Source organism: Lithobates pipiens, unplaced genomic scaffold, assembly GCF_037356315.1.
Source record: "Lithobates pipiens isolate NorthernLeopardFrog02 unplaced genomic scaffold, aLitPip1_a1.2 Scaffold_3, whole genome shotgun sequence".
NCBI lineage: Eukaryota > Metazoa > Chordata > Amphibia > Anura > Ranidae > Lithobates > Lithobates pipiens.
The window spans coordinates 31142364-31169233 of record NW_027507790.1 but is presented as its reverse complement, the minus strand read 5'-3'; the positions used below and the strand labels follow the sequence as shown (position 1 = coordinate 31169233).

The window sequence follows — 26870 nt, the reverse complement described above, 5'->3', positions numbered from 1 at the left end:
GTATTAGTAGGATAGTGGATGGTGTCAGTTAGTAGGGCAGTGGACGATGTCAGTAAAACAGTGGATGGTGTCAGTAGAGCAGTGGTTGGTATTAGTAGGATAGTGGATGGTGTCAGTTAGTAGGGCAGTGGACTTTGTTAGTAGGGCAGTGGACGATGTCAGTAAAACAGTGGATGGTGTCAGTAGAGCAGTGGTTGGTATCAGTAGGATAGTGGATGGTGTCAGTTAGTAGGGCAGTGGACGATGTCAGTAAAACAGTGGATGGTGTCAGTAGAGCAGTGGTTGGTATTAGTAGGATAGTGGATGGTGTCAGTTAGTAGGGCAGTGGACGATGTCAGTAAAACAGTGGATGGTGTCAGTAGAGCAGTGGTTGGTATTAGTAGGATAGTGGATGGTGTCAGTTAGTAGGGCAGTGGACTTTGTTAGTAGGGCAGTGGACGATGTCAGTAAAACAGTGGATGGTGTCAGTAGAGCAGTGGTTGGTATCAGTAGGACAGTGGATGGTGTCAGTGAGTAGGGCAGTGGACGATGTCAGTAAAACAGTGGATGGTGTCAGTAGAGCAGTGGTTGGTATTAGTAGGATAGTGGATGGTGTCAGTTAGTAGGGCAGTGGACGATGTCAGTAAAACAGTGGATGGTGTCAGTAGAGCAGTGGTTGGTATTAGTAGGATAGTGGATGGTGTCAGTTAGTAGGGCAGTGGACGATGTCAGTAAAACAGTGGATGGTGTCAGTAGAGCAGTGGTTGGTATTAGTAGGATAGTGGATGGTGTCAGTTAGTAGGGCAGTGGACTTTGTTAGTAGGGCAGTGGACGATGTCAGTAAAACAGTGGATGGTGTCAGTAGAGCAGTGGTTGGTATCAGTAGGACAGTGGATGGTGTCAGTGAGTAGGGCAGTGGACGATGTCAGTAAAACAGTGGATGGTGTCAGTAGAGCAGTGGTTGGTATTAGTAGGGTAGTGGATGGTGTCAGTTAGTAGGGCAGTGGATGATGTCAGTAAAACAGTGGATGGTGTCAGTAGAGCAGTGGTTGGTATTAGTAGGATAGTGGATGGTGTCAGTTTGTAGGGCAGTGGACTTTGTTAGTAGGGCAGTGGACGATGTCAGTAAAACAGTGGATGGTGTCAGTAGAGCAGTGGTTGGTATCAGTAGGACAGTGGATGGTGTCAGTCAGTAGGGCATCAATAGTTTTTTATTATTTTCTTTATAATTGATAACAGTTGTATTAGTTTTGTCATTATTTTTAGGAGCCCTGTTGGTGGGCTTGTGTGAACTATGTGGATCTAAACAGACCTGTAATGTGTGACTTTTGAGGGGGGCTCTGCACTTGCTGGGGTGTTGAAGGGGTTCTCGGGCACCCCCGGCACACCCCGTGCCCCAGTTGTAGGATTAGCAAACAATGCAGCATAAAGCTCGCTGTTGTCATGTGGCCCCCCTCACTGGTAGGTAGAGAATGTCACCAGGGATACCTGGCACAGCTCTCCAGGCCAGGGGGAAGCTCAGAAAGCGGTTCCTCTGTGAAGCTCCAGGTCACAATGTGTCATGGCCCTCTGGCTGTATGGTGTCATCCACCTCCATGTCTCAGTGTCCTGGAATAAACCATAGACACCTCGTCCGTCCGGAGAAGGATGCTTCATCTCCGGTAGAGGTCTCTATCATCTCAGAGCCGGTCGGCCCACACTGACACCGCTCTCTCTCTCCGCATACAGCTCTGACACGCGAGGCCTTCTAACAAATCAGCGTTGTATGGGCGCGGCTGGAGGAACCACTAGGCGGAGCTGTACGCTCAGGCCGTGACCTGTGACCAATGAAGAAAGCGACGGGGCGTGGTTCCGTGTGCTGGGAGGGCGTGTGCCGGCGCAGCGTCCGCTCTCCCGGAAAGCGTCGTGTGACGTCGGTGCCGCACAGGAGCTGCGGCGGTCGCTGCGGAGAATGGTGTTAATCAAGGAATTGTAAGTGCCGGGCCGGGAGGCGGCGGGCGGGGGGAGCCGGGGTTCCGGGGAATGGCGGGGGGTGTCTGGGAGGAGAAGTGTACCCGGGATACCGGTGTGTGGCTCTCTTCTATCACTGACACTGCACTCTCATTCACCTGACTGGCGTCATCACAGCACAGACATGGACGCTGCATTATCATGGCCTGTGCTGGACACCGTCCATTCACTCTGCACTAGTCTAAAGGTTTACACAGCTGTGTACAGGGGGGGCAGGGCATCTGTGTCCCCATTGGGGAGATTTAATCTCACTTCCTGTCTTGGTGTCACCGCTGATGGGGAAAACAACAAAGCACATTGAGTAGAGCGCTGTAGGGTCCCACCTCTGCCAACTTTGTATTGCTGTGTGTCTTCCTTCCTGTCTGGGTGACACCTAAGTCCTAGTTATGGTGTCACCGGAACAGGAAGGGAGGCAGTTCTGATGTTTACCCCCTTCTCTGGAAACAGAAAAAGATCTTGGCAGAAGGTGGATGATAAAGTACGCCATGGCATTGGTGATGTAGCCTTCCCAGGATGTGTCTGAGGCCCCAGTGCCTCTAAAGACCAAGAAAGGGGGGGGTTCAAATAAGTAGTTTGTTTGGACAGGACTTGAAGACGTGGACGTTACATGCTCCAACCAATTTTAGTCTGAGAAGAGGTCTCCTTTACCATCCCTTAGGCCTTGTTTACACTAGGAGGAAGGGCTGCTGCACCTCTGAAAAGCGATCATGTTGACAGGCTGTAAGGAGGTGATATGTTGCCTCCTCATTAGAGCGGCACGATTCTGGCTAAAAAGAGAATCATTTTATTTTTGCTTAGAAGATGGAGCACGATTCTCTCACAATTCTCGTGGCATAACATCATCTTTCACATAAAACAAAAAAATTGGGCTAACTACTGTTTTTGTTTTTTTCATTGAAGTGTATTTATATTTTTTTTCCCCAAAAATTGCGTTTGAAAGAACGCTGGGCAAATACAGTGTGACACAAAATATTGCAGCAATTGCCGTTTTATTCCCTAGGGTCTCTACTAAAATATATATAATGTTTGGGGGTTCCAAGTAATTTTCTAGCAAAAAATATTGATTTTTAACTTAAACAGATTTCAACTTTAAGTGCTTAAACTTCCTGCATTTACAGGTTGTGAAAAACTTGGCAGTCTGCCTGGATTTTTTTCTTTACACACAGAAGTTTATCCCTTTTATCTAAAAAGGAAGAGTTAGTTACAATGTTAAAACTTGTCAGTCTGCCCAGATTATTTATTTACACAGAAGTTCTACCCCTTTGATCTAAGGCCTCTTTCACACGGACTGTCTGTTCAGGTCCGCCTGTCAGTTTTTTAGGAGGACCTGAACGGACCCTCCATAGACCTCCTATGGAGCGTCTGATGTCAGCGGTGACATGTCCACTGACATCTGACTCGCTCAGATCCGAAAAATGGTGACGGAGGAAAAACCTATTTTACCTCCGTCATCTGATCAGGTGACGACAGACTCTGCGGTCCATCGTCATCTGATCCCCTATAGGGGAAAGCGGCGCTCTGACAGGTCCGTCCCCGCACAGTGTGCCGAGACGGACTTGTCATCTGCCTGCTCAGCGGGGATCGACGGAGCGATTTCCCCCACTGAGCAAGTGGATGTCCACAGGGTGGATCATCACGGATCCGTCTCACGTGAAAGAGGCCTAAGAAGGAAGATTAGTTACAATGTTGCAAGTTAAAAAACTTGGCAGACTGCCTGGATGTTTTCTTTTGACTGTTGAGTGAGCAGATAAGTCTCTCCACTTGTTATATGAAAGAATCGTCAGACTCTGCAATAGAGATCTTCGGGGGTGGGGGTGGGGGTGTTGAATCGAGATCACAATTTTTTAACAATTTATTGTGCAGCTCTACTCCTCATTGTCCCCTAAGTGTCACAACCACATGCGCTACTCACATTCACCTGAATGAGTTTCATTTGGCAGGTGGTAGTGCCTGCTGAGGCTAAGAAGGAAAGTATAACAGTGGTGGCATGTGTACCCCCATGGCTGCTGCCTTTGCAGCCTAAAATATAACTGAAGCTAAAACATTTTCTATAGTTTTGGATAGAAGGGAGATGGATCAGAAACTCTGTCTGTTTTTATTGCGGTATGTGTCCCTGTTGGTAAGATTCACTCTCTTCATGTGTCCTGTTTACCATTGAAGGTAAAAGAAAATCCCACGTTTTGGGATGTCCCTAGGAAAGTAAGAGTGGATAATATCTAATGGGGACCCTTGTTCGTGTGACCTGTGGGTCCTCAAGGAATTCCCTTTAATTTGCAGGGATTTCCTCTCACTTCCTGTTTGGCTATGGGACAGGAAGTGAAGGGAAACCCCCTCGCATATACTGAAAAAAATCTGACAGGATTTATAAACCTCTCAACTGCATTTTTTTTTTTTTACCAAACAAGGCCAAAGTGTGAGGATGGCTGTTGCTGAACTTCTAGAAATGCTGGTTGCTTGGCTGCTTATTTATACTATGTTTGTGAGAAATCTTAGAGAGCTAAAATCTAATCTCTATTTGTTTTGAATCAAGCAAGGATTGGTCAAGTTTTTTTGTTTGTTTGAGGAGATTTCCATTTCTGGTCCCGGAGACTCAGCAGGAAGTCAAAGAAAATCTCTCCAAAGTGAGAGGAAAGAACTCTTAAAACAGAATTGAATGTGTAAAATCCTTTTTTTATTTATTTTTATTTTTTTTCCATTTATTTTTGGATAGAGTAAGGGAGGTTTATAACCCCTGTCAGTATGTGTCGTATTGGGAAGATCTCTGCAGCGGGGAAACAGACAGCAATACAAGACTGACAGGTTCTAATCTCTCTTCACTCTATCCAGAACAAGTCAGTTGCCTTCAGTTGTATTTTAACCACTTACTGACCGCCCCCGTGTGTGTGTGTGTGTATATGTGTATATATATATATATATATATATATATATATATATATATTAAAAAAAAATTTTTTTACAAACACATGATTCTGCACCTTTGTCAACAGGGGGCGCACGCATGCTACCAGCGGGCTGCTTCTGCTGTGATTATTTACTGCAGAAGCTGATCGGCGGGTGCCAGTCCATGGATGTCCACTGGCATCTGCCGATTGTCAGGCAGAAACTCACAATGGAGATCTTCCTATGTAAGCAAGGCAGATCTCTGTTCTGACAGAGAAGGGATGGATTTTGTGTTCCTGCAAACACAATAAATTCCCCTTGTAAAAACTAGAGGTGCACCAAATTGAAATATTACATAGTAGGTGAGGTTGAAAAAAGACACAAGTCCAACCTATGTGTGTGATTATATGTCAGTATTACATTGTATATCCTTGTATGTTGCAGTCGTTCAGGTGCTTATCTGATAGTTTCTTGAAATTATCAATGCCCCTCGCTGAGACCACCGCCTGTGGAAGGGAATTCCACATCCTTGCCACTCTTACAGTAAAGAACCCTCTACGTAGTTTAAGGTTAAACCTTTCTTCTAATTTTAATGAGTGGCCACGAGCCAGTCTTGGTAAACTCCCTTCTGCGAAAAAGTTTTATCTCTATTGTGGAATCACCAATATAGTATTTGTAAATTGAAATCATATCCCCTCTCAAGCGTCTCTTCTCCAGAGGGGAATAAGTTCAGTGCTCACAACCTTTCCTCATAACTAATATCCTCCAGACCCTGCTGTTGCCAAAAATGTTGGTTGCACTTGGCCAAAAACCGAAAATGGCAGATTTAAAAAAATATATATTTATATAATTGTAATATATGTTACTTTTTAATTACCATCATGAATTTAAATGAATATGATTTTTTTGTTGGCCATTATTGGCACCTTTTAGCGCAAGAAAAGCTCAATAAAAATGTATCCCTTTAAATTCTATGCCTTCACGCTGGTCCATGCACTTCCATTGTGGTATTTAAAATCCTGCTTGCTGCATTTTTGGTCAGTTAAAAAAGAAAAACGCACCAAACACACAACTCCTGAAATGCAGTGAAAATGCAGCAAGAATGCATCTATAAGACACCCGTGTTACATTTTTGATACTTTTTTGAGTCAGGTGACCTATAAAAACACATCAGCAGCAATTGGTTCCACTATATTTTAGTTAGGGGTATCAGCGTAAAGGGGGCTGAATACAAATGCACGCCACACTTTTCAGATATTTATTTGTAAAAATAATTTTGAAAACAATTTTATCATTTTTCCTTCCACTTCACAATTGTATGCCGATTTGTGTTGATCTATTACAAAAAATCCCAATAAAATACATTTGTTTTTGGCTGTAACATCACAAAATGTGGCAAATTTCAAGGGGTATGAATACTTTTTCAAGGCACTGTACCTGTCAAATGAAGCCCTCTAGCTGGCCCCAGGAGCTTCCATCTTTACCTGGTCTTTTTGCATTTCCATAATGATCGGGCCATTATGACACACATCACGCAGCGCATGCCCACAGGAGTCACTTCCCCGTGGCTCAGAGCGGGTGCTATAAATGTGCTCTGAGCTGCACATTTGTAGCTCCGCTTACATTATCACTGACATGCGGGGGGGGGGGGGGGGGGAGCATTTATGACAATGTTATAAAAACCCAGCCTGTCTGTTTTTCAGAATTTGATTTCAGCCTGTAATAAAGTCAGATTACCTGGCTAGCTTACTTCTTACCGCAGTGTTGGATGTTTGTATTTCCTGACGTACTGTATGTATTTTAAAGCGTGAGGATTGGTGTTTTGTGTAGTAGGCTGGAATTCCCTTTAGGAGATCTTTTATGGATGGTTGTCCCATCCAGCCCTGGAGGCTCCCATTGTGGGGATCCTGAGAGGTGCTGATTACAAGGCAGACATACCATTGTACAGGTCTGCTCTGCCTCGGGCCTAATGCTGTGGTTGTGTGTTGAGCTGTGACAACCCATAGCAATGAACAGAAACATTGTCTATGTCTGATAACTATCATTTCCCATTCAGGCCAAAGTATAGTGCATCTGAAAAGTATTCACAGCACTTCACTTTTTCCACATTTTATGTTACAGCCTTATTCCAAAATGGAATACATTGTTTATTTTCCTTATAATTCCACAAACAATATACTCCATAATGACAATATGAAAGAAGTTTGTTTGAAATCTTTGCAAATTTAATGAAAATAAACAAAAAAAAAAATTCCATGTACATACAGTCATGGCCAAAATTGTTGGCACCCAGAAATTTTTGCAGAAAATCAAGTATTTCTCACAGAAAAGTATTGTAGTAACACATGTTTTGCTATACACATGTTTATTCCCTTTGTGTGTATTGGAACAAAACAAAAAGGAGGAAAAAAAGCAAATTGGACATAATGTCACACAAAACTCCAAAAATGGGCTGGTCAAAATTCTTGGCACCCTTTCAAAATTTGTGGATAAATAAGATTGTTTCAAGCATGTGATGCTCCTTTAAACTCACCTGGGGCAAGTAACAGGTGTGGACAATATAAAATTCACACCCGAAAGCAGATAAAAAGGAGAAAAGTTCACTTAGTCTTTGCATTGTGTCTGTGTGCCACACTAAGCGTGGGCAACAGAAAGAGAAGAGAACTGTCTGATGACTTGAGAACCAACATTGTGGAAAAATATCAACAATCTCAAGGATACAAGTCCATCTCCAGAGATCTAGATTTGCCTTTGTCCACAGTGCACAACATTATCAAGAAGTTTGCAACCCATGGCACTGTAGCTAATCTCTCTGGGTGTGGACGGAAGAGTAAAATTCATGATATGTTGCAACGCAGGATAGTCCGGATGGTGGATAAGCAGCCCCAAACAAGTTCCAAAGAAATTCAAGCTGTCCTGCAGGCTCAGGAAGCCTCAGTGTCAGCGCGAACTATCCATCGACATTTAATCGAAATGAAACACTATGGCAGGAGACCCAGGAGGACCCTACTGCTGACACAGAGACATAAAAAAGCAAGACTACAGTTTGCCAAAATGTACTTCAGTAAGCCAAAATCCTTCTGGGAAAACGTCTTGTGGACAGATGAGACCAAGATGGAGCTTTTTGGTAAAGTACATCATTCTACTGTTTACCGAAAACGGAATGAGGCCTACTAAGAAAGGAACACAGTACCTACAGTGAAATATGGTATAGGTTCAATACTGATGTTTTGGGGTTGTTTTGCGGCCTCTGGCACTGGGTGTCTTGAATGTGTGCAAGGCATCATGAAATATGAGGATTACCAAAGGATTTTGGGTGGCACTGTAGAGACCAGTGTCAGAAATCTGGGTTTGCGTCCGAGATCTTGGGTCTTCCAGCAGGACAATGACCCCAAACATACGTTAAAAGCACCCAGAAATGGATGTTGGCAAAGCGCTGGAGAGTTCTAAAGTGGTCAGCAATGAGTCCAGATCTAAATCCCATTGAACACCTGTGGAGGGATTTTAAAATTGCTGTTGGGGAAAAGGCACCCTTCCAATAAGAGAGACCTGGAGCAGTTTGCAAATTCCGGGAGGTGTAAGAAGCTATGTTATGGGAAGCGACCGATTTAAGTTATTTTTTTCCAAAGGGTGTGCAACCAAATACTTAAGGGACTTAAGAGTGCCAAGAATTTTGACCAGCCCATTTTTGGAGTTTTGTGTGACATTATGTCCAATTTGTTTTTTTTCCTCCCTTATTTATTTTTTTTGTTCCAATGCACACAAAGGGAACAAACCTGTGTATAGCAAAACATGTTACTGCAATACTTTTCTGTGAGAAATATTTGATTTTCTGGAAACATTTCTGAAGTGCCAACAATTTCAGCCATGACTGTAAGTGTTCAGATTTTGCAATCAGGGGAAAAGGGTCTTAGTCAGGGAGGTGACAAAGACCCTGATTGTCACTCTGACGGAGCTCCAGTGTTTTCTCTGAGAGAGGAGCGCACCTTCCAGAATAACCATCTCTGCAGCACTCCCACTAATCAGGCCTTTATGGTAGTGACCAGATGGAAGCCACTCCTCAGCTAAAGGCACACGTAGATCGCTGCATGTGAATGGCACTAGTGAGGCTGCCTGTGACGGGCACTGATGAGGCTGCATTGATCTTGTATCAAGTCTGCTTGAGGTGCACGGAATGGAAATTTTGCTAATACTATTAGCAGTGTGTTTAAAGCGGAGGTCCACCCTAAAGTGGACCTTCCGCTCATCGGAACCCTCCCCCCCTCCGGCGCCACAATTGGCACCTTTCAGGGGGGAGGGGGGTGCAGATACCTGTACAGTACAGGTATCTGCACCCACTTCCGGGATAGCGCTCTGCGGAAAGGGGCGTAGATTACGCCCCTTTCCGCAAGTGCCCGCCCCTTTCCGCAAGTGCCCCGCTGCCTGCTGGGAAAACACACAGATCCCAGAGGCAGCGGGGACCGTCCTTATTGCGCAGCGCGACTCGCCCATGCGCAGTAGGGAACCGGGAAATGAAGCCGAAAGGCTCCATTTCCTGATTCCCATACCCAAGATGGCGGCGGCAGCACCCGAGAGACGATCTACAGATCGGCTTCGGGTGCCGACATCGCGGGCGCGCTGGACAGGTAAGTGTCACTATTTTAAAAGTCAGCAGCTGCAGTATTTGTAGCTGCTGGCTTTCAAAAAAAAAAAAAAAAAAAAACGCGGAGTCCCGGCGGACTCCCGCTTTAAATAAGAGACTGAGGACACGATACAAGACATGGGTCAGAGACTGAGGACTGCATTTTTCTTGAGCTTTTCTTGCCCTAAAGGTGCCAATAATGGCCAACAATAAATTCATATTAACTTAAATTGATGATATTAATTTAAAGAGTGGAAAATAATACAATTTTATATAAAAAAAAATTTTTTTATAAACTGTCATTTTCGGTACTAAAATTTCCATTCGGTGCACCCTTATCTATTTGATTTGTGTGCAAAAAAGTTATAAAAATATAGGTGCTGTGTTTCATAACTACACAATTGTCATTCAAAGTACAACAGCACTGAAAGCTGGAAATTTGGTCTTGGCAGGAAGGGAGTGAAAGTGCCCATTAGGCAAGTGGTTAATCAAGTGTGTTGTATGCGTGTATTTACACGTATACTTGTAAAATACAGACTGGCAACACAGATAACTATTTTTATGTTGCTGATCTATACGCAGCGCTTGTTTACGTGCCTTTTTACAGGCTTATTAAAAACAATGGTCTGCATTTACATCTGTTAAAGCAAAAGGGGGGGGGGGGGGGGAACTGTACTCTATTTATAGTAGTGTGCAAGAGGCCTAAAAAGACAAATCCCTTTTTGTGGTAATGTAGTAAAAACAGTTTTCAGCATTTCTGGGGCAATCTACATCCTAAGGGGAATCTTCAGGCCGTTTTAAACTTTGAGCTCAACGCAGCAACTGGTCTGAAGAACATCATATTAATCAAGTGTTTGCAAAGCATTAAAGTGGTTGTAAACCCTCCCCCACAACTTTGTCCCATGTGAATCAGCATAAAAAACCCTAATGAACACTGCTTGTAGATATCTCCTTACTTGCTTAGTATTGTTATCCTTTTTGTTCTTTAGAATGACGTCCGTGAGCATGCCCAGATCTCCCCTGATTTACAGCACACTCTGTCTTATCTGTTATCAGGACTTCCTAGGCAGAACACTGAACTCCCAGGAGTCTGCTAATCACTCAGAGCTTCCTTCTACACACCATGTTACCTCACATACAGTGTAAAGCAGGGCATGGGACAGAAATACCTGCAGTCTTATCAGCTGAAGCCGATAGGACTCATACAGGCAAACACTAGGTAATCGGCACAAGTAAATACTATGAATTAAAACAAGTCGGCTATGAACAGGGAAGCAGGGTTACCATAGAAAAGTTGGATTGAGAAGGAAGCTTGGTTAACAGTACAGGAAGTGCTCAATGTAAGGGCGGAAATACACTCCACTGTGGACTCAGAAAACAATACTTAAGATGGTGCTGCCTTACTCCTGGAAACAAGATTTTTAAAGTTTCTTTAAACAGTAAGTAATATGCAATGTGGGCTGGATTACAGTGGCTATAGTTTGATAATTACTTATTATAATAGACTAAATGAAAAGGAGCATCAGAGTGAGCGGGTTTAATTCTTCTTTAAAGTGAAAGAGTACATTTCTAGTGCAGTTTTCTCCTTGCAAGTCATACAGTTGTGTGTGTTTGTTTTTTGTTTTTTTTCATATTTCTCATACTTTAATGATTCAGATCATCAAACACATTTTAATATTGCACAAAGATAACCAGAGTAAATCCAAGATGCAGTTTTCTAAGTTATTTTGTTTATTAACTACATCCCACCAGGCCACTGCACATAAACAGCCGGTTGGTCCTTCCCTCGTTCTGAGTGGACGTTCAGGAACGTCCCTCAGAATGAGTGTTCAGGATCCAGCTGAGCGGAGATCGGCATATGGGCGCGGTCATTGGCCCCCCGATCATGTGGTGGCTGTGTCCAATCACATCGGTCACAATGTAAACAGACGCGTGTCTCTGTGACAGTCCCCCCCCGAGCTCAGTGAGAGCTCGGGGAGGGGGGAGGAGGAGGGAATCTGCAGATCTATGACAGCTCTCTCTGTGTGAGGATGATTTTACGCTGTTACTGATCACCCCACAAAGTACACCAAGCACCACTGATATACCCCTGTCCCTATACACATTTCAGTGTCCCCATAAAAAAAAGATGTGTCCCCGATCACTACCAACACCAAAGAAACACTGATTTTGGTTCTTTTTACCAAAGAAATGCATAATTTTTGGTGAAAAATTTATCAAGAGAAATTACTTATTTTCAAAATTTTATAATACAAACTAAGAAAATTGCATTTTTTTTGGAAAATTTTCGATCTTTTTTTATTTGTAGCGTAAACAATAACCCCAGCGGTGACTAAATACCACCAAAAAAAGCTCCATTTGTGTTAAAAAAACAAAAAGATAAAAATGTAATATGGGTACAGTGTTACATGATTGCACAATTCTCATTTAACCACTTTCAGACCGGACCATTTTGCTGGTCAATGACCAGAGGTCTTTTTACAATTTTTGGCACTGCGCTGCTTTAACTGGTAATTGCGCGGTCATGCAATGTTGTACCCAAACAAAATTTGCGTCCTTTTTTTCCCACAAATAAAGCTTTCTTTTAAAGGTATTTGACTGACTGCGATTTTAATTTTTTTGCGATATAAACGTAAAAAGACCGCAAATTTTGAAAAAAATGATATTTTCTACTTTTTGTTATTAGAAAAATCCAATAAACTCAATTTTAGTCATACATTTAGGCCAAAATGTATTCAGCCACATGTCTTTGGTAAAAAAAAAGTCAATAACTGTATATTTATTGGTTTGCGCAAAAGTTGTCACATCTACAAACTAAGGTACATTTTCTGGAATTTACGCAGCTTTTAGTTTGACTGCCTATCTCATTTTTTGAGGTGCTAAAATGGCGGGGCAGTACAAAACCCCCCCCCAAATGACCCTATTTTGGAAAGTAGACACCCTAAGGAAATTGATAAGAGGCATGTTGAGCCCATTGAATATTTTATTTTTTTGCCTCAAGCGATTGAATAATGACAAAAAAAAATTTTTTTTTTTACACAAAGTTGTCACTAAATGATATATTGCTCACACATGCCATGGTTATATGTGGAATTGTACCCCAAAATACATTCTGCTTCTCCCGAGTACGGGGATACCACATGTGTGGGATTTTTTGGGAGCCTAGCCGCGTACGGGGCCCCGGAAGCCAAGAACCGCGTTCAATCTTCAAGGGCGTAAATTTTTGATTTCACTCCTCACCACCTATTACAGTTTTGAAGGCCATAAAATGCCAAGATGGCACAAAACCCCCCCAAATGACCCCATTTTAGAAAGTAGACACCCCAAGCTATTTGCTGAGAGGCATGTTGAGTCCATGGAATATTTTATATTTGGCACAAGTTGCGGGAATATTACAAACACTTTTTTTTTTTTTTTTTTTTCTTTTTTTTTTACAAAGTTGTCGCTAAATGATATATTGCTCACACATGCCATGGGCATATGTGAAATGACACCCCAAAATAAATTCTGCTACTTCTCCTGAGTACGGGGATACCACATGTGTGGGACTTTTTGGGAGCCTAGCCGCGTACGGGGCCCCGAAAACCAAGCACCGCCTTCAGGATTTCTAAGGGTGTAAATTTTTGAATTCACTCACTACCTATCGCAGTTTTGAAGGCCATAAAATGCCAAGATGGCACAAACCCCCCCCCCCCCCCCCCCCAAATGACCCCATTTTGTAAAGTAGACACCCCTAAATTTAGGGGTACACTAGTGAGACTCACAGGTAAAAAAGCACCTAGGCTGTTAGCGACTGTATCAAAATGCTACAAAAAAAACTGTTAGCGATCGCAGGGATCAGGCCTGACTCTGCGAACGCTGCAGTTATGTGTGTTGTGTTTTGTAAGTGACAGTGATCGATCGATACTGCACTTGGGTGGGCTGGGCTGGTATTGGCGGAGGGGCTAAACGCAGGTGCTAGCAGGTATCTGGGCTGATCCCACTAACAATGCGTTTTGGGAAACCTAAACTGCTGGCGACGCTAATATAGATCTGATCAGATACTATATTACTAAGGGAGGTGTATGCTTTGCGCGTGGGTGTTACGACGCAGACCTTATCTGACCCTCAAACTTATATCGGGGGGTTAAACCTTTATTAGGTAATAAATGGCGGGTCCCCTGAAACTATAAAAAAATAACTAACCAACCAGCGTCACCTGTAACAGGTATATGGTGATCACTGGTGAAAGGGTTAACTAGGGGGCAATCAGGGGGCTTTATGCGGTAGTATATGGGGGTCCCTGGTGCTATAAAAAGCTGCGGCGAACCTAAATGCCTACCTGCCTAACTAGCGTCACCTGTGACACTAATACAGCGATCAGAAAAACGATCGCTTATTAGGCTGGGTTCACACTGGAGCGATGCGGGAACGCAGCGAATCCGCGGCGGGTTCCCGCATTGCATGCCTCCCGGCGGCAGTTCACACTGCCCTATGCGAACTGCTGGGAGTGTCAGTGAAATGTTAATGACACCCCTAGATCAGTTCGCATATCGCAGTGCGATCTGCAAACTCGGACAGGAATCGGATCGCATGGTGTGTCTATCTGTATGGCTGAACTCGCATTGCACAGAGATCGGATGTGATTTGCACTGCAGTGCGGTGCAAATCACATCCGTTCTCATAAACCGCTGCAATGTGAACCCAGCCTTAGTGACACTGGCGACGGGGGGGTGATCACGGGGTTAAACCTTTATTGGGGGGGTTAGGGGGGTACCCTAGAGCTAAAGGGGGCTAACCCTAACTGCCCTAACAGTTATTGCAGTCACAAATGACACCAATGCAATAATAAAAAAAAAAAAAAAAATGCAATTGGTGTCACTGACTGGGGGTGCAGGGGTGATTCGGGGGGTGAAGGGGGGGGTGAAAGTGTGCCTGTCGTGTTCTACTGTGTAGTGTAGTGTAGTGTAGTGTTGTGTTGGTGCAACTCACCGATCCTCTCTCCTCGGTGCCAGAACGAAAAATACCGACGCGGAGGAGAGATTACATCTCCTCTGCCTGTTTACATTACAGGAGAGGAAGTGATGTCATGCTGCAATTCCATTCGTCAGGAGCGATCGCGAGGGGGTGGCCATGAATGAATGGCCGCCCCCTCATCCCGGATCGCTCCTGAACGGATTTCGACCGCCGCTGGCACCTGGGGGGGGGGGGGGGTCCCGATCGGGCCCCCCACCCGCGGGAAGGCAGGGACGTACATGTACGCCCATATGCCTGCCCGTGCCATTCTGTCGACGTACATCGTCGTGCGGCGGTCAGCAACTGGTTAAAGTGTAACAGTGCTGAAAATTGGCTGTGAATGGGGGGGGGGGGGAGGGGGTGGGGGTTGAAAGTGCCCAGTATTGAAGGGGTTAAGGATAAAAAGCTGTTCAAACCTGCCTGGCCCTGTGTGAAAAAATAATTGCCCCCTCCCATGCTGAATCATGAATGAACTGTGATTAACCACAATTTTTTGGAAAGCTTAGTTAAATTTCACCTGCCACACCCAGGCCTGCCAAAGCTGTTGAATCACGAAATCACATAATTAGAAGCTGTGTGACAAAGTGAAACATGCTAACAGGTCACAAAAAGCCACACATCATACTACAATCTTAAAAAAAAAAAAAAAAAAAAATCAAGTACAGATTAGAAACTAAGTAATGTACATGTATCACTATAGGAAGCGTTTCAAAGGCATTCTAAGGCTTTGGAACTCCAGTGAACCACGGGGGGAGCCATTATCCACAAATGGAGATAACTTGGAACAGTGGTGAACCTTCCCAGGAGTGTCCAACCTACAAAAATTACTCCAAGAGCATGACGACTCATCCAAGAGGTCATAAAAGAACTGGGGCTGAAACCATTGAGTAATCGATTATGAAAATAGTAATCGATTAATTTCATAATCGATCAATCGGCCAGTAACATAATGGGGTTTAACCACTTTCAGACCGGACCATTTTGCTGGTAAATGACCAGAGGTCTTTTTACAATTTGGCACTGCGCTGCTTTAACTGGTAATTGCGCGGTCATGCAATGTTGTACCCAAACAAAATTTGCGTCCTTTTCTTCCCACAAATAGAGCTTTCTTTTGATGGTATTTGATTGCCTCTGCGATTTTTATTTTTTGCGATATAAATGGAAAAAGACCGCAAATTTTGAAAAAAAATGATATTTTCAACTTTTTGTTATTAGAAAAATCCAATAAACTCAATTTTAGTCATACATTTAGGCCAAAATGTATTCAGCCACATGTCTTTGGTAAAAAAAAAGTCAATAACTGTATATTTATTGGTTTGCGCAAAAGTTGTCACATCTACAAACTAAGGTACGTTTTCTGGAATTTACGCAGCTTTTAGTTTACGACTGCCTATCTCAGTTCTTGAGGTGCTAAAATGGCAGGGCAGTACAAAACCCCCCCAAATGACCCCATTTTGGAAAGTAGACCCCCTAAGGAAATTGATAAGTGGCATGTTGAGCCCATCGAATATTTTATTTTTTTGCCTCAAGCGATTGAATAATGACAAAAAAATAATTTTTTTTTTTTTTTTACACAAAGTTGTCACTAAATGATATATTGCTCACACATGCTATGGGCATATGTGAAATGACACCCCAAAATAAATTCTGCTGCTTCTCCTGAGTACGGGGATACCACACGTGTGGGATTTTTTGGGAGCCTAGCCGCGTACGGGGCCCCGAAAGCCAAGAACCGCCTTCAGGTTTTCTAAGGGCGTAAATATTTGACTTCACTCCTCACTACCTATTACAGTTTTGAAGGCCATAAAATGCCAAGATGGCACAAAACCCCCACAAATGACCCTATTTTAGAAAGTAGACACCCCAATCTATTTGCTGAGAGGCATTTTGAGTCCATGGAATATTTTATATTTTGCCACAAGTTGCGGGAAAATTACAAACTTTAATTTTTTTTTATTTTTTTTTCACAAAGTTGTCACTAAATGATATATTGCTCACACATGCTATGGGCATATGTGAAATGACACCCCAAAATAAATTCTGCTGCTTCTCCTGAGTACGGGGATACCACATATGTGGGACTTTTTGGGAGCCTAGCCACGTACGGGGCCCCGAAAACCAAGAACCGCCTTCAGGTTTTCTAAGGGCGTAAATATTTGACTTCACTCCTCACTACCTATTACAGTTTTGAAGGCCATAAAATGCCAAGATGGCACAAAACCCCCACAAATGACCCCATTTTAGAAAGTAGACACCCCAAGCTATTTGCTGAGAGGCATGTTGAGTCCATGGAATATTTTATATTTTGCCACAAGTTGCGGGAAAATTACAAACTTTTTTTTTTTTCACAAAGTTGTCACTAAATGATATATTGCTCACGCATGCCATGGGCATATGTGAAATGACACCCCAAAATAAATTCTGCTGCTTCTCCTGAGTACGGGGATACCACATATGTGGGACTTTTTGGGAGCCTAGCCGCGTACGGGGCCCCGAAAACCAAGCACCGCCTTCAGGCTTTCTAAGGGCGTTACAGTTTTGAAGGCCATAAAATGCCAAGATGGCACAAACCCCCCCCAAATGACCCCATTTTGGAAAGTAGACACCCCTAAATTTAGGGGTACACTAGTGAGACTAGGTAATAAATGGCGGGTGCCCTGAAACTATAAAAAAAATAACTAACCAACCAGCGTCACCTGTAACAGTTATATGGTGATCACTGGTGAAAGGGTTAACTAGGGGGCAATCAGGGGGCTTTATGCGGTAGTATATGGGGGTCCCTGGCGCTATAAAAAGCTGCGGCGAACCTAAATACCTACCTGCCTAACTAGCGTCACCTGTGACACTAATACAGTGATCAGAAAAACGATCGCTTATTAGGCTGGGTTCACACTGGAGCGATGTGGGAACGCCACGAATGCGCGGCGGGTTCCCGCATCACATGCCTCCCGGCGGCAGTTCACACTGCCCTATGCGAACTGCTGGGAGTGTCAGTGAAATGTTAATGACACCCCCAGATCAGTTCGCATATCGCAGTGCGATCTGCAAACTTGGATCGCATGGTGTGAACACCCATGCGATCCGATTCTGCTGCGGACCAAAAAAAGGGTCCCGTGCGAGTTTGCGGCGGGTGCGGCACGAATTCAGCCATACTATCTGTATGGCTGAACTCGAATCGCACAGAGATCGGATGTGATTTGCACTGCAGTGCGGTGCGAATCACATCCGTTCTCATAAACCGCTGCAATGTGAACCCAGCCTTAGTGACACTGGCGACGGGGGGTGATCACGGGGTTAAACCTTTATTGGGGGGGTTAGGGGGGTACCTTAGAACTAAAGGAGGCTAACCCTAACTGCCCTAACAGTTATTACAGTCACAAATGACACCCGCCGGGTGATCAGGGGGTTAAACCTTTATTAGGTAATAAATGGCGGGTGCCCTGAAACTATAAAAAATAACTAACCAACCAGCGTCACCTGTAACAGTTATATGGTGATCACTGGTGAAAGGGTTAACTAGGGGGCAATCAGGGGGCTTTATGTGGTAGTATATGGGGGTCCCTGGCGCTATAAAAAGTTGCGGCGAACCTAAATACCTACCTGCCTAACTAGCGTCACCTGTGACACTAATACAGCGATCAGAAAAATGATCGCTTATTAGGCTGGGTTCACACTGGAGCGATGCGGGAACGCCACGAATCCGCGGCGGGTTCCCGCATCGCATGCCTCCCGGCGGCAGTTCACACTGCCCTATGCGAACTGCTGGGAGTGTCAGTGAAATAATGACACCCCCACATCAGTTCGCATATCGCAGTGCGATCTGCAAACTCGGATCGCATGGTGTGAACACCCATGCGATCCGATTCTGCTGCGGACCAAAAAAAGGGTCCCGTGCGAGTTTGCGGCGGGTGCGACACGAATTCAGCCATACTATCTGTATGGCTGAACTCGAATCGCACAGAGATCGGATGTGATTTGCACTGCAGTGCGGTGCGAATCACATTCGTTCTCATAAACCGCTGCAATGTGAACCCAGCCTTAGTGACACTGGCGACGGGGGGTGATCACGGGGTTAAACCTTTATTGGGGGGGTTAGGGGGGTACATTAGAACTAAAGGGGGCTAACCCTAACTGCCCTAACAGTTATTACAGTCACAAATGACACCAATGCAAAAAAAAAAAAAAAAAGCAATTGGTGTCACTGTGACTGGGGGGGCAGGGGTAATTGGGGGTGTGATCGGGGGGTAAAGGGGGGGGTGTGAGTGTGCCTGGCATGTTCTACTGTATGTGTGGTGTATTGGTGCAACTCACCAATCCTCTCTCCTCGGTGCCGGAACGAAAAATACCGACACGGAGGAGAGAATACATCACTTCCTCTCCTGTGTTTACATTACAGGAGAGGAAGTGATGTCACAGAGGATTTCCATTCGTCGAGAGCGATCGCGAGGGGGTGGCCATGAATGAATGGCCGCCCCCTCATCCCGGATCGCTCTCGAAGGAATGCCGACCGCCGCAGGCACCGGGGGGGGGCCCGATCGGGCCCCCCACCTGCGGGCAGGCAGGGACTTATATATATGCCCATATGCCTGCCCGTGCCATTCTGCCGACGTATATCGTCGTGCGGCGGTCGGCAAGTGGTTAAACTAAAATGAGTCCTTTATAGTACAAAAAGAGCAAATTGCTAATGTAAATATTACTTTCACAGTTCTACAGTAAAAATGAACCCATTACAGTAGTGATCTGCTTATTATTATTTTTTTTTTATTACTATAAAGTGCTAATTTTAGTTTTTTAGTTTTTTTAACCCCATTATGTTACTAAACGTCTTAGACCTGGTTCACATCTATGTGTTTTTTTTGGTACTATTTGCAGAAATGCACTACAGTTCATTTACATGGTTTCCTATAGGACACGTTAAATAAATTGATCTGAGTCTGATATTTACCAGATTCACCCCTTAATGGTATATATCCTCTAATAGTCAATACAGTATAGCTCTCCTCCTAATAGCATATACAGTATATCTCTTCTGTCTGTTATACTCAGTGGATTTGATATTTTTGCTCCCTAACCATGTAGTTATTTTTATTTACCACTGCATAGAGATGTTTAAGAATAAATTGCCTTTTTTTGAAACTTTACATATTAACCAAATTATACACCACAAAAAAAAAAAGAACCCAGAACAACATCTAAAGAACTGCAGGCCTCAGTTGCCTCAGGTAAGATCGGTGTTCATGATTCAACAATAAGAGAGACGGGGCAAAAATGGCATCCATGGGAGAGTTCCAAGGCCAAAGCCACTGCTGACCAAAAAGAACACAAAGGCTCATCTTACATTTACCAAAAAACATCTTGATTAGCCCCAAGACGTTTAGGCAAATACCAAAAAATAAAGCTGCGCTAGAACTTATAAAGTCCCAAAATGATATTGTGACATATTAAATTCTAATATCAAATACTGAACAGTGTATATGACCATAAAAATGTGCAAAAAATATTCAAAATTAAAACGCATAAAAAGTCCAAAGAGGGAGAGAAACGCAAAAGAAGTAAATTCAGTCCATTAGAGTGACTCTTTAAAACACCCTTCAGATGTATAGCAGGTGCGCCCAGAGAGAGAGGTTTATCCACCACCAGATTCAGTAAGGCTTACCAGCTGACAAGATCTCTTTTTAGGGAGATCATACAAGCTTGAAAACAAAACGATCGCTCCTGGTCTCTCCAATAGGTTCTGCTGGCGTCTCCAACTCCTATATCTCTTTCTTAGAGCGTCTCATATTCCACCATAATTGTTTGGTAAGAAAAAAAGAGAGAGGCTCCCATAGCATAATTCCGTATAAAATTTTTAATCTGAACGTAATAAAAAAAGTAACAAACTCACAGATTTCCAGCTGAGTACAAGCGTGTGTATAATTACGAGCCGGCCGGCTCTCTCCTGTTTACACTGCCCGCCCTTCCTGGTCAACGGGGAATGGCGGTGACGTCAGCACGCCGTTCACCCTACGTCGTTTCGTCAAAAATGACTTCTTCCTGGGGTACGGGCGGCGCGCTGATCCACCGCCATAAATACTCGCTGGCAAAGAACGTAACCGCCCACTTCCGAGCTCCTGGCTACAGCTCCTAATTCGCCATTTTGAAATAGGGCAAAATTGATCGTTTGCCCTTATCCTAACCATTGAATGGTAAATCCACTCTAGGGAACGGGAAAGGACCATTTCCCAGATGGGTCTACATTAACCAACTCCACTATGTTCCTTAATTATCCCATCGGGAGCGTACGATCGGATAGAGGCGTCCCTCCATGTCTAATCGCACAATTCCATTATATGCAACCAAACACGAAGGGACCTACACTCACTTCCCCAACCCCACTCTCCCCCATGGATAAGGGACATGTGCCTAACAGATCATCAGATCGTTTCATAAATATAAAAGTGCTACCTTACTTTTTAACCCTTTAATACCCTTTTTATTTTTTTTATACCACCTAACTGATGTATACATCACCATCCAGCTATTACAGCCACAGACTATACCACTAAGCATTACTCCATTTGGAGCACCAGATAGACTGACTATATTGTTGAGGGCCCCCCCTTTCCTGACCTGCCAGCTGCATGCTCGGGTAAGGGTCTGGTATGGATTTTGGGGGGAACTCCACACCATCCACGCATGCAGGTAGTGTAAAGGCCCATACACACGGTCAGACTTTTTGACAACAAACATGCAAATTAGCTGTTTTGGAGCAACATCCGACTGTGTGTACGCTCCATCGGACAAACTTTTTCTGTTTTCATCGGACTTTTGTTGGCTGTGCGAACGGACAAACTTTCTGGCAACAAAAGTCCGATGGAGCAAAGTCCGACCGTGTGTACGCAAAAGCATCGGACTTTTGTACAAGGTACAAACACGCATGCTCAGAACCAATGCAAAAGATCAGACTACAATACAGAAGTTCACCAAAGGTGGCGCTGGAGTCATTGAACGTTTTCTTTTGAAGCGGCGTCAGTACGTTGTGACGTCATTACGTTCGTGTTTGTTGTCAAAAAGTCCAACCGTGTGTATGCAATACAAACTTGTGGACCACGCCCTTTGTACAAAAGTCCACGGAAAAGTTTGTACAAAGTCCGACCGTGTGTATGAGGCTTAACACTCGCCTACTTGTATGTGTTACTAACTTGCCAGCAAAAAGTGTCAGAGTAAAAGGTAAGGCCTACATCCATATCTTCTTCAGAACTATAGTGAAGAAGGGTGAATGTATTATACACCTGTGTGTGTGTGTATGTGTACACACACAGGTGTATAATACATTCAGGTTCCAGTCATTCACACTGTGGGGAGGTCAGCAGCTGAGATACATTTTAGCTTATAGTTTCAGCACTAGCAGCGCAGATCCCACCCATTTGGCTTATAGTGAAGAAGGATTTGCAGTGCCCATAGCAGGGTCTTGCTCTTCTCCCTATACTAAATTTGGCATTTCACTGTAGCAAAATCCGTCTCCCACACATAAATGTCCTTCTTCCTGTTTTCTGAAGAAAGCTGTTTTAGAAATGTACTGTACACAGGCAGGTAAATCCAGCCATTTCTTCGATACTTTAGTTTTGGCACACATCCACTTTCTTCCAGTACTGTAGAAAGGATAATCTGATTTCCAGGAAATGGTTCTCAGTACACAACTTTATCAAGGTGTCAGCTGAGCTTTTCCAAGTGAAAAGTCTTTCTTCTTAGCAGGGTGTTTCATTTTACTACAGTGTTTGCTTAGAGACCTGCTAAAGGCTATTCTCACTGTGAAGAACCCAACCCAGACCTGAGCCCCATGTATCAGACACACAACCCAATCCCTGATGGCTTCCTGCTGTGGAAACCACAAATCCATGCAGAATCCTCGGGGATCATTTATTTTGCAAGTACCCATTGCTGTCTACCGTCATGCAGGTCTCTAGTGTATGAGTATACAGTTAATGTGTCACACTTGTAAAATAAGGTAAGCACTCTGTAATTTATTGGATATATAGTAATCCTGAATTGCTTGGGCATGTGGGCTAATACTTGGCAAGCAAATACATTGATTTACCAGTTATACAAATGAATACATAGGCTGTGATTACTGGCATCATGAAAATGACAGTATTGTGGATGTCTCAGGCTTTAGTAATTTGGCCTCCTTCACACGTGTGTGGGTCTTGCACAGGTGATACAAAGAGGTGTTACTGTGCAGCCGCTGCATGCCAATTGACATTAATGGGACTGCCTGCACATAGACTCACGGAACACATGTTTCCCTTGCAGGCAAAACACGGCCTTTGCACATGTGAATGAGGGCAAATTACTAATGTCTGAGACACCTAGGCTTTTTCAGGACATCAGCAATCTGTTTGACAGTTGTGCAGGTTCATACTGCGTTCTGGGACATGCATACATATTGATCTCCCCTGCAGGCAAAACATGGCCCTCGCTGTACACTTCAGTATGCCTGTGTGAATGAGGCCTTTGCGTGTATGACCTGGAACAAGCATGCTGCTAGTGAACTCTTGATCTACAAACATCTCTCGGGTCAGTGACTGAGGATTTTATCAGCATGTCAGCCAGGCAACTTGCACTTTCAGAAGGGGTTTATGATGTTTGCCTTGAAGTGGTTAAAATGTTTCTAAACCCAGAACCCTGCATTCACTATATCTGGTCTCCCCCAGTACATAGAACGTGGAAATGCAATTCTTTTAGTAAATATAAACTGCTAAATGCCTTTTTCTCATCAGCAGTATATAGCAGTCTTATGAATTCTATCGGTGTCTGGCTGAGCACTGGTTAAAACTTGTAGGCAGAGTTTTTATTCTCCCCTGATTGTCCTATGAGGCTGCAGGACCCCTGACCCTCCCTGGACAGTGCAGACTGGCCCTGTGCTGATCACATGCACTTTCCCAAGCAAAAAACTAGCCATACACACCAAAAAGAGCATGTGCAGCTTGTCCCCTGCCTCTGCTCTATCAGGATATGCATTAGGGACAGTGGAAGAAGGGAAGGTTAACCACTTCCATACCGGGCCTATTCTGGCACTCCTCTCCTACATATAAAAATCTATTTTTTTGGCTAGAAAATTACCCCCATTTTTTTATATATTTTTTTTTTTTTAAGCAGACACCCTAGGGCAGAGGCATGATGGTACTTGTAGTTTTGCAACAGCTGGAGAGCCACAGGTTGAGCACCCCTGCCCTAGGGAATAAACTGGCAGTCATAGCAACTTTTTATGTCAAGCGGTATTTGCGCAGGAATTTTTGAAACACCTTTTTTGGGGGGAAAAAACGAAAAAACTGTTGCATGAATTAAAACAAAAACGTAAAGTTAGCACAATTTGTTTGTATATTGTAAAAGATGTTACGCTGAGTAAATAGATACCCAGCATGTCACTCTTTAAAATTGCACACACTTGTGTAATGGCGCCAAACTTTGGTACTTAAAAATCTTGATAGGCGATGCTTTAATTTTTTTTATTTTTTTTTAACAGGTTATCAGATTAGAGTTAGAGGAGGTCTAGTGCTAGAATTGTTTTTTTTTTTTTTTTGCTCTAACGCACGTAGCGATACCTCACATGTGTGAACGACGTTTACGTATGTGGGCGCGAAACACATGGGGACGCTTTAAAATTTTATTTTACTTATATATTTCTTTTTTTTACACTTTTGCTTTATTTTTATCACTTTTATTCCTATTACAAGGAATGTAAACATCCCTTGTAATAGGAATGGTGTGTGACAGGTCCTCTTTATGGAGAGATGTGGGGTCTATAAGCATCAGATCAAAAAAAAAAACTATCTGATGCTTTTCAGCCAAGATCTCGGCTTTGTTTACATCCGCGGCCTGGAAGTGACATCATAACGCCACACCTGGGCCTCCGGTCATAGGGATGACTGGTGACCATCTGGTCACCGGAAATCTCTATGCTCTTCATCTGTTGGAGGCGGATTCTTTCTCCGGGTCCCCCATTGCACGGGCAAGCCCAGAGCAGCACCGGAGGTAGAGGGGGGAGGATGTCCCCTCCCGCTGCCTGTTAGAGCGATCAAGCGGCTGAACTGCCGCTATGATCGTTCTTGCGGTACCAAGAATTGCTGGCTGAAAAATAAGATATCTGCAGCTGCAGGCATCATTCAGATATCACCACTGAAAGCCAGACGTCCTATGACATCCTTGGGCTGGAAGTGGTTAAAGTGTCGCTAAACCCACAATAGTAAAATCTGTCTGTATGTGCAGTAAAGCATGCTTGTTAAACTCACTGTAGAATCGAATGTGTTAATCCTCTGCATTGTGTAAAAAGGCTGTTTGATACTGTATGCACAGATCCCCTTCCACTGACTCCAAAACCTGTCTGGACAAGATAGATCTATTAGTCGGGCTGCACATGCTCAGTTTGGTGTGTATTGCTAGAGAGTTTTTCCTTTTTTTATAAAAAAAAAAAAAAAAAAAAAAAAAGAGTTAACTGCGATAAACTGTATTTAGCAGTTTGTTTACTAAAATAATTGCTTTTTCATTTTCTGTGTACTGTGGTAGACCAGATATAGTGAATGCAGGGTCCTGGGTTTAGTAACACTTTAAGAAGACAGGATCAAACTGCCTTTTTACACAATGTGGAGGATTAACCCCTTAGGTTCCACAGTGAGAATAACAAGCTTGCTTTACTGCATCTACAAATTTTACTTTTTTGTAGGTTTAGGAACACTTATTTACTTTACACAAACGTTTATTGTTTTTGTATAACTGGTTTTCTTTAGTTTCCGCTCATGCGCGGTCTTTTTCTTGCAAACCCCATACTAATCATAGGATGATCGCACAATGTGTTCTCCAACGAGAAAATTTTTCATGCTTTTCCCGTCGGATAATATCGGGTGAACTGTTGTGATCGGTTCTCAAAAGCTGTGTACTAATGTATGGATTATCATGCGATCGTTTTGAAAGCAGCGATTTTTCTGATCGTGTGTACAGCTAGATACGCTTTTTTTTTTTTTTTTTCCTTCTTTTTCTTCTTCATTCAACCCAGCAGGCCTAACGGAAAAAAAACACAAAACGGAGGAGCTTGCTGTGCTAACTATGGGACTGCCCCCTGCCAGAATACACTGGTCATTGCTCTTAGCCATTGGCTGCCAGCGCTGATCAGATGCCGATTGAATGCTGCTTTTTTGTAGGACAGGCTGGTATACACTCAGGCCAAATGTCGGCCGGTTTCTGTTGAACTGGCTGATAATCGACCCAGAAGAGCAACCAGAAATTGGGGCTCCCTCTGGTGGCAGATCATGTAACAAATATTTGGCATCCTGCTCAAAGGTCTTGGGGCTGATAGTTGGGCAGATCGGTGCCTTTGCCTGAAGCTTGATTCTCCTTTTTGTATAGAGACCAGCTCTGCTTGCTACTGATTTAATGGAGAAGCACTTTTAGGCCTTGTGCACACTGGACATTATAATAATTTTATAAAAAGGCCCCTAGCTTTGCAGTGAGTTTTTCAAAGTTTTTGCAATAAAATTTCTTGGCATTTGTCAGCATTAGTGTTTTTTTTTTCAATGAGATTAAAAACATTAAAGGCTGGAGAGCCACGTTTTTGAGTGTTTATCTGCGTTTTTAGGCTTTTTTTTTTTTTTTAAGGTGCAAACATTTTTTACAGCAGAAAACTTCTCTCAGAACCCACTAGTTTTGCTGTGTTTTTTTTTTTTTTTTTTTTTTTTTTTGTTTTTTGTTTTTTGTTTTTTACAGCCAAAAAAACACCCTATCCAAAAAACTGTTGATAACAGTCTATATGTACCTGGACACAGATGATAACCTGATGGGGAATTTGACTGTAGAAAAAAACAGTTTGGATCCAAAAACAGCAGCTGTAAGAAACATCCAAATACATCCAGTGTGCATGAGGCCTTAAGGCTCATGCACACAGGGCCTTTTTACAGCTGCTGTTAGGGGCAGTTGACGTGGTGTTTTGTTTTTTTAACTGCCTCTAAAAGCCCCTCCGTGTTAGCCTAGGTGTCCATGCACACATAAACTGTCAGACGTTTGAAAGGAATAAGTGTATAGGGGCAGTAGAAAAAACAGCCTGCGCTTCCAGGAGCAGTAAAAATGAAAAACACGGCTAAATGCACCCAGCCACATTTAGCCGCGTTTAATTTTTTTTAGGTGTCTTTAAATTGCAAAGAGTGTGTTTTAATGAAAAACGCTAACACCAAAAAATGAGAAATGCGCAATAACACTAATGTTAAAAAGCGGCTAAACACGAAAAACAGGCGTTTGAGCCTGGTGCAAAAATATAAAAAAAAAAAAAATGGCTTTAAATGTAAAATAAAGTAATTACCAGTACCTAGAACCTAATGTAAATTGACTTTAAGCCTAGGTTCACATTAATGCGATT

At 43.4% G+C, this 26870-nt stretch overlaps 1 protein-coding gene across 1 annotated transcript in view; it reads left to right on the top strand.

Moving 5' to 3' along the window:
* The first annotated feature begins 1811 nt into the window (after positions 1-1811).
* Positions 1812-26870, top strand: part of PITPNB (phosphatidylinositol transfer protein beta) — a 99278-nt gene continuing 74219 nt past the window's right edge. Inside the window, exon 1 of the mRNA XM_077461411.1 lies at positions 1812-1950. Coding sequence (XP_077317537.1) covers positions 1931-1950 — 20 coding nt within the window. The 5' untranslated portion in view covers positions 1812-1930. The remainder of the gene's footprint in view (positions 1951-26870) is intronic.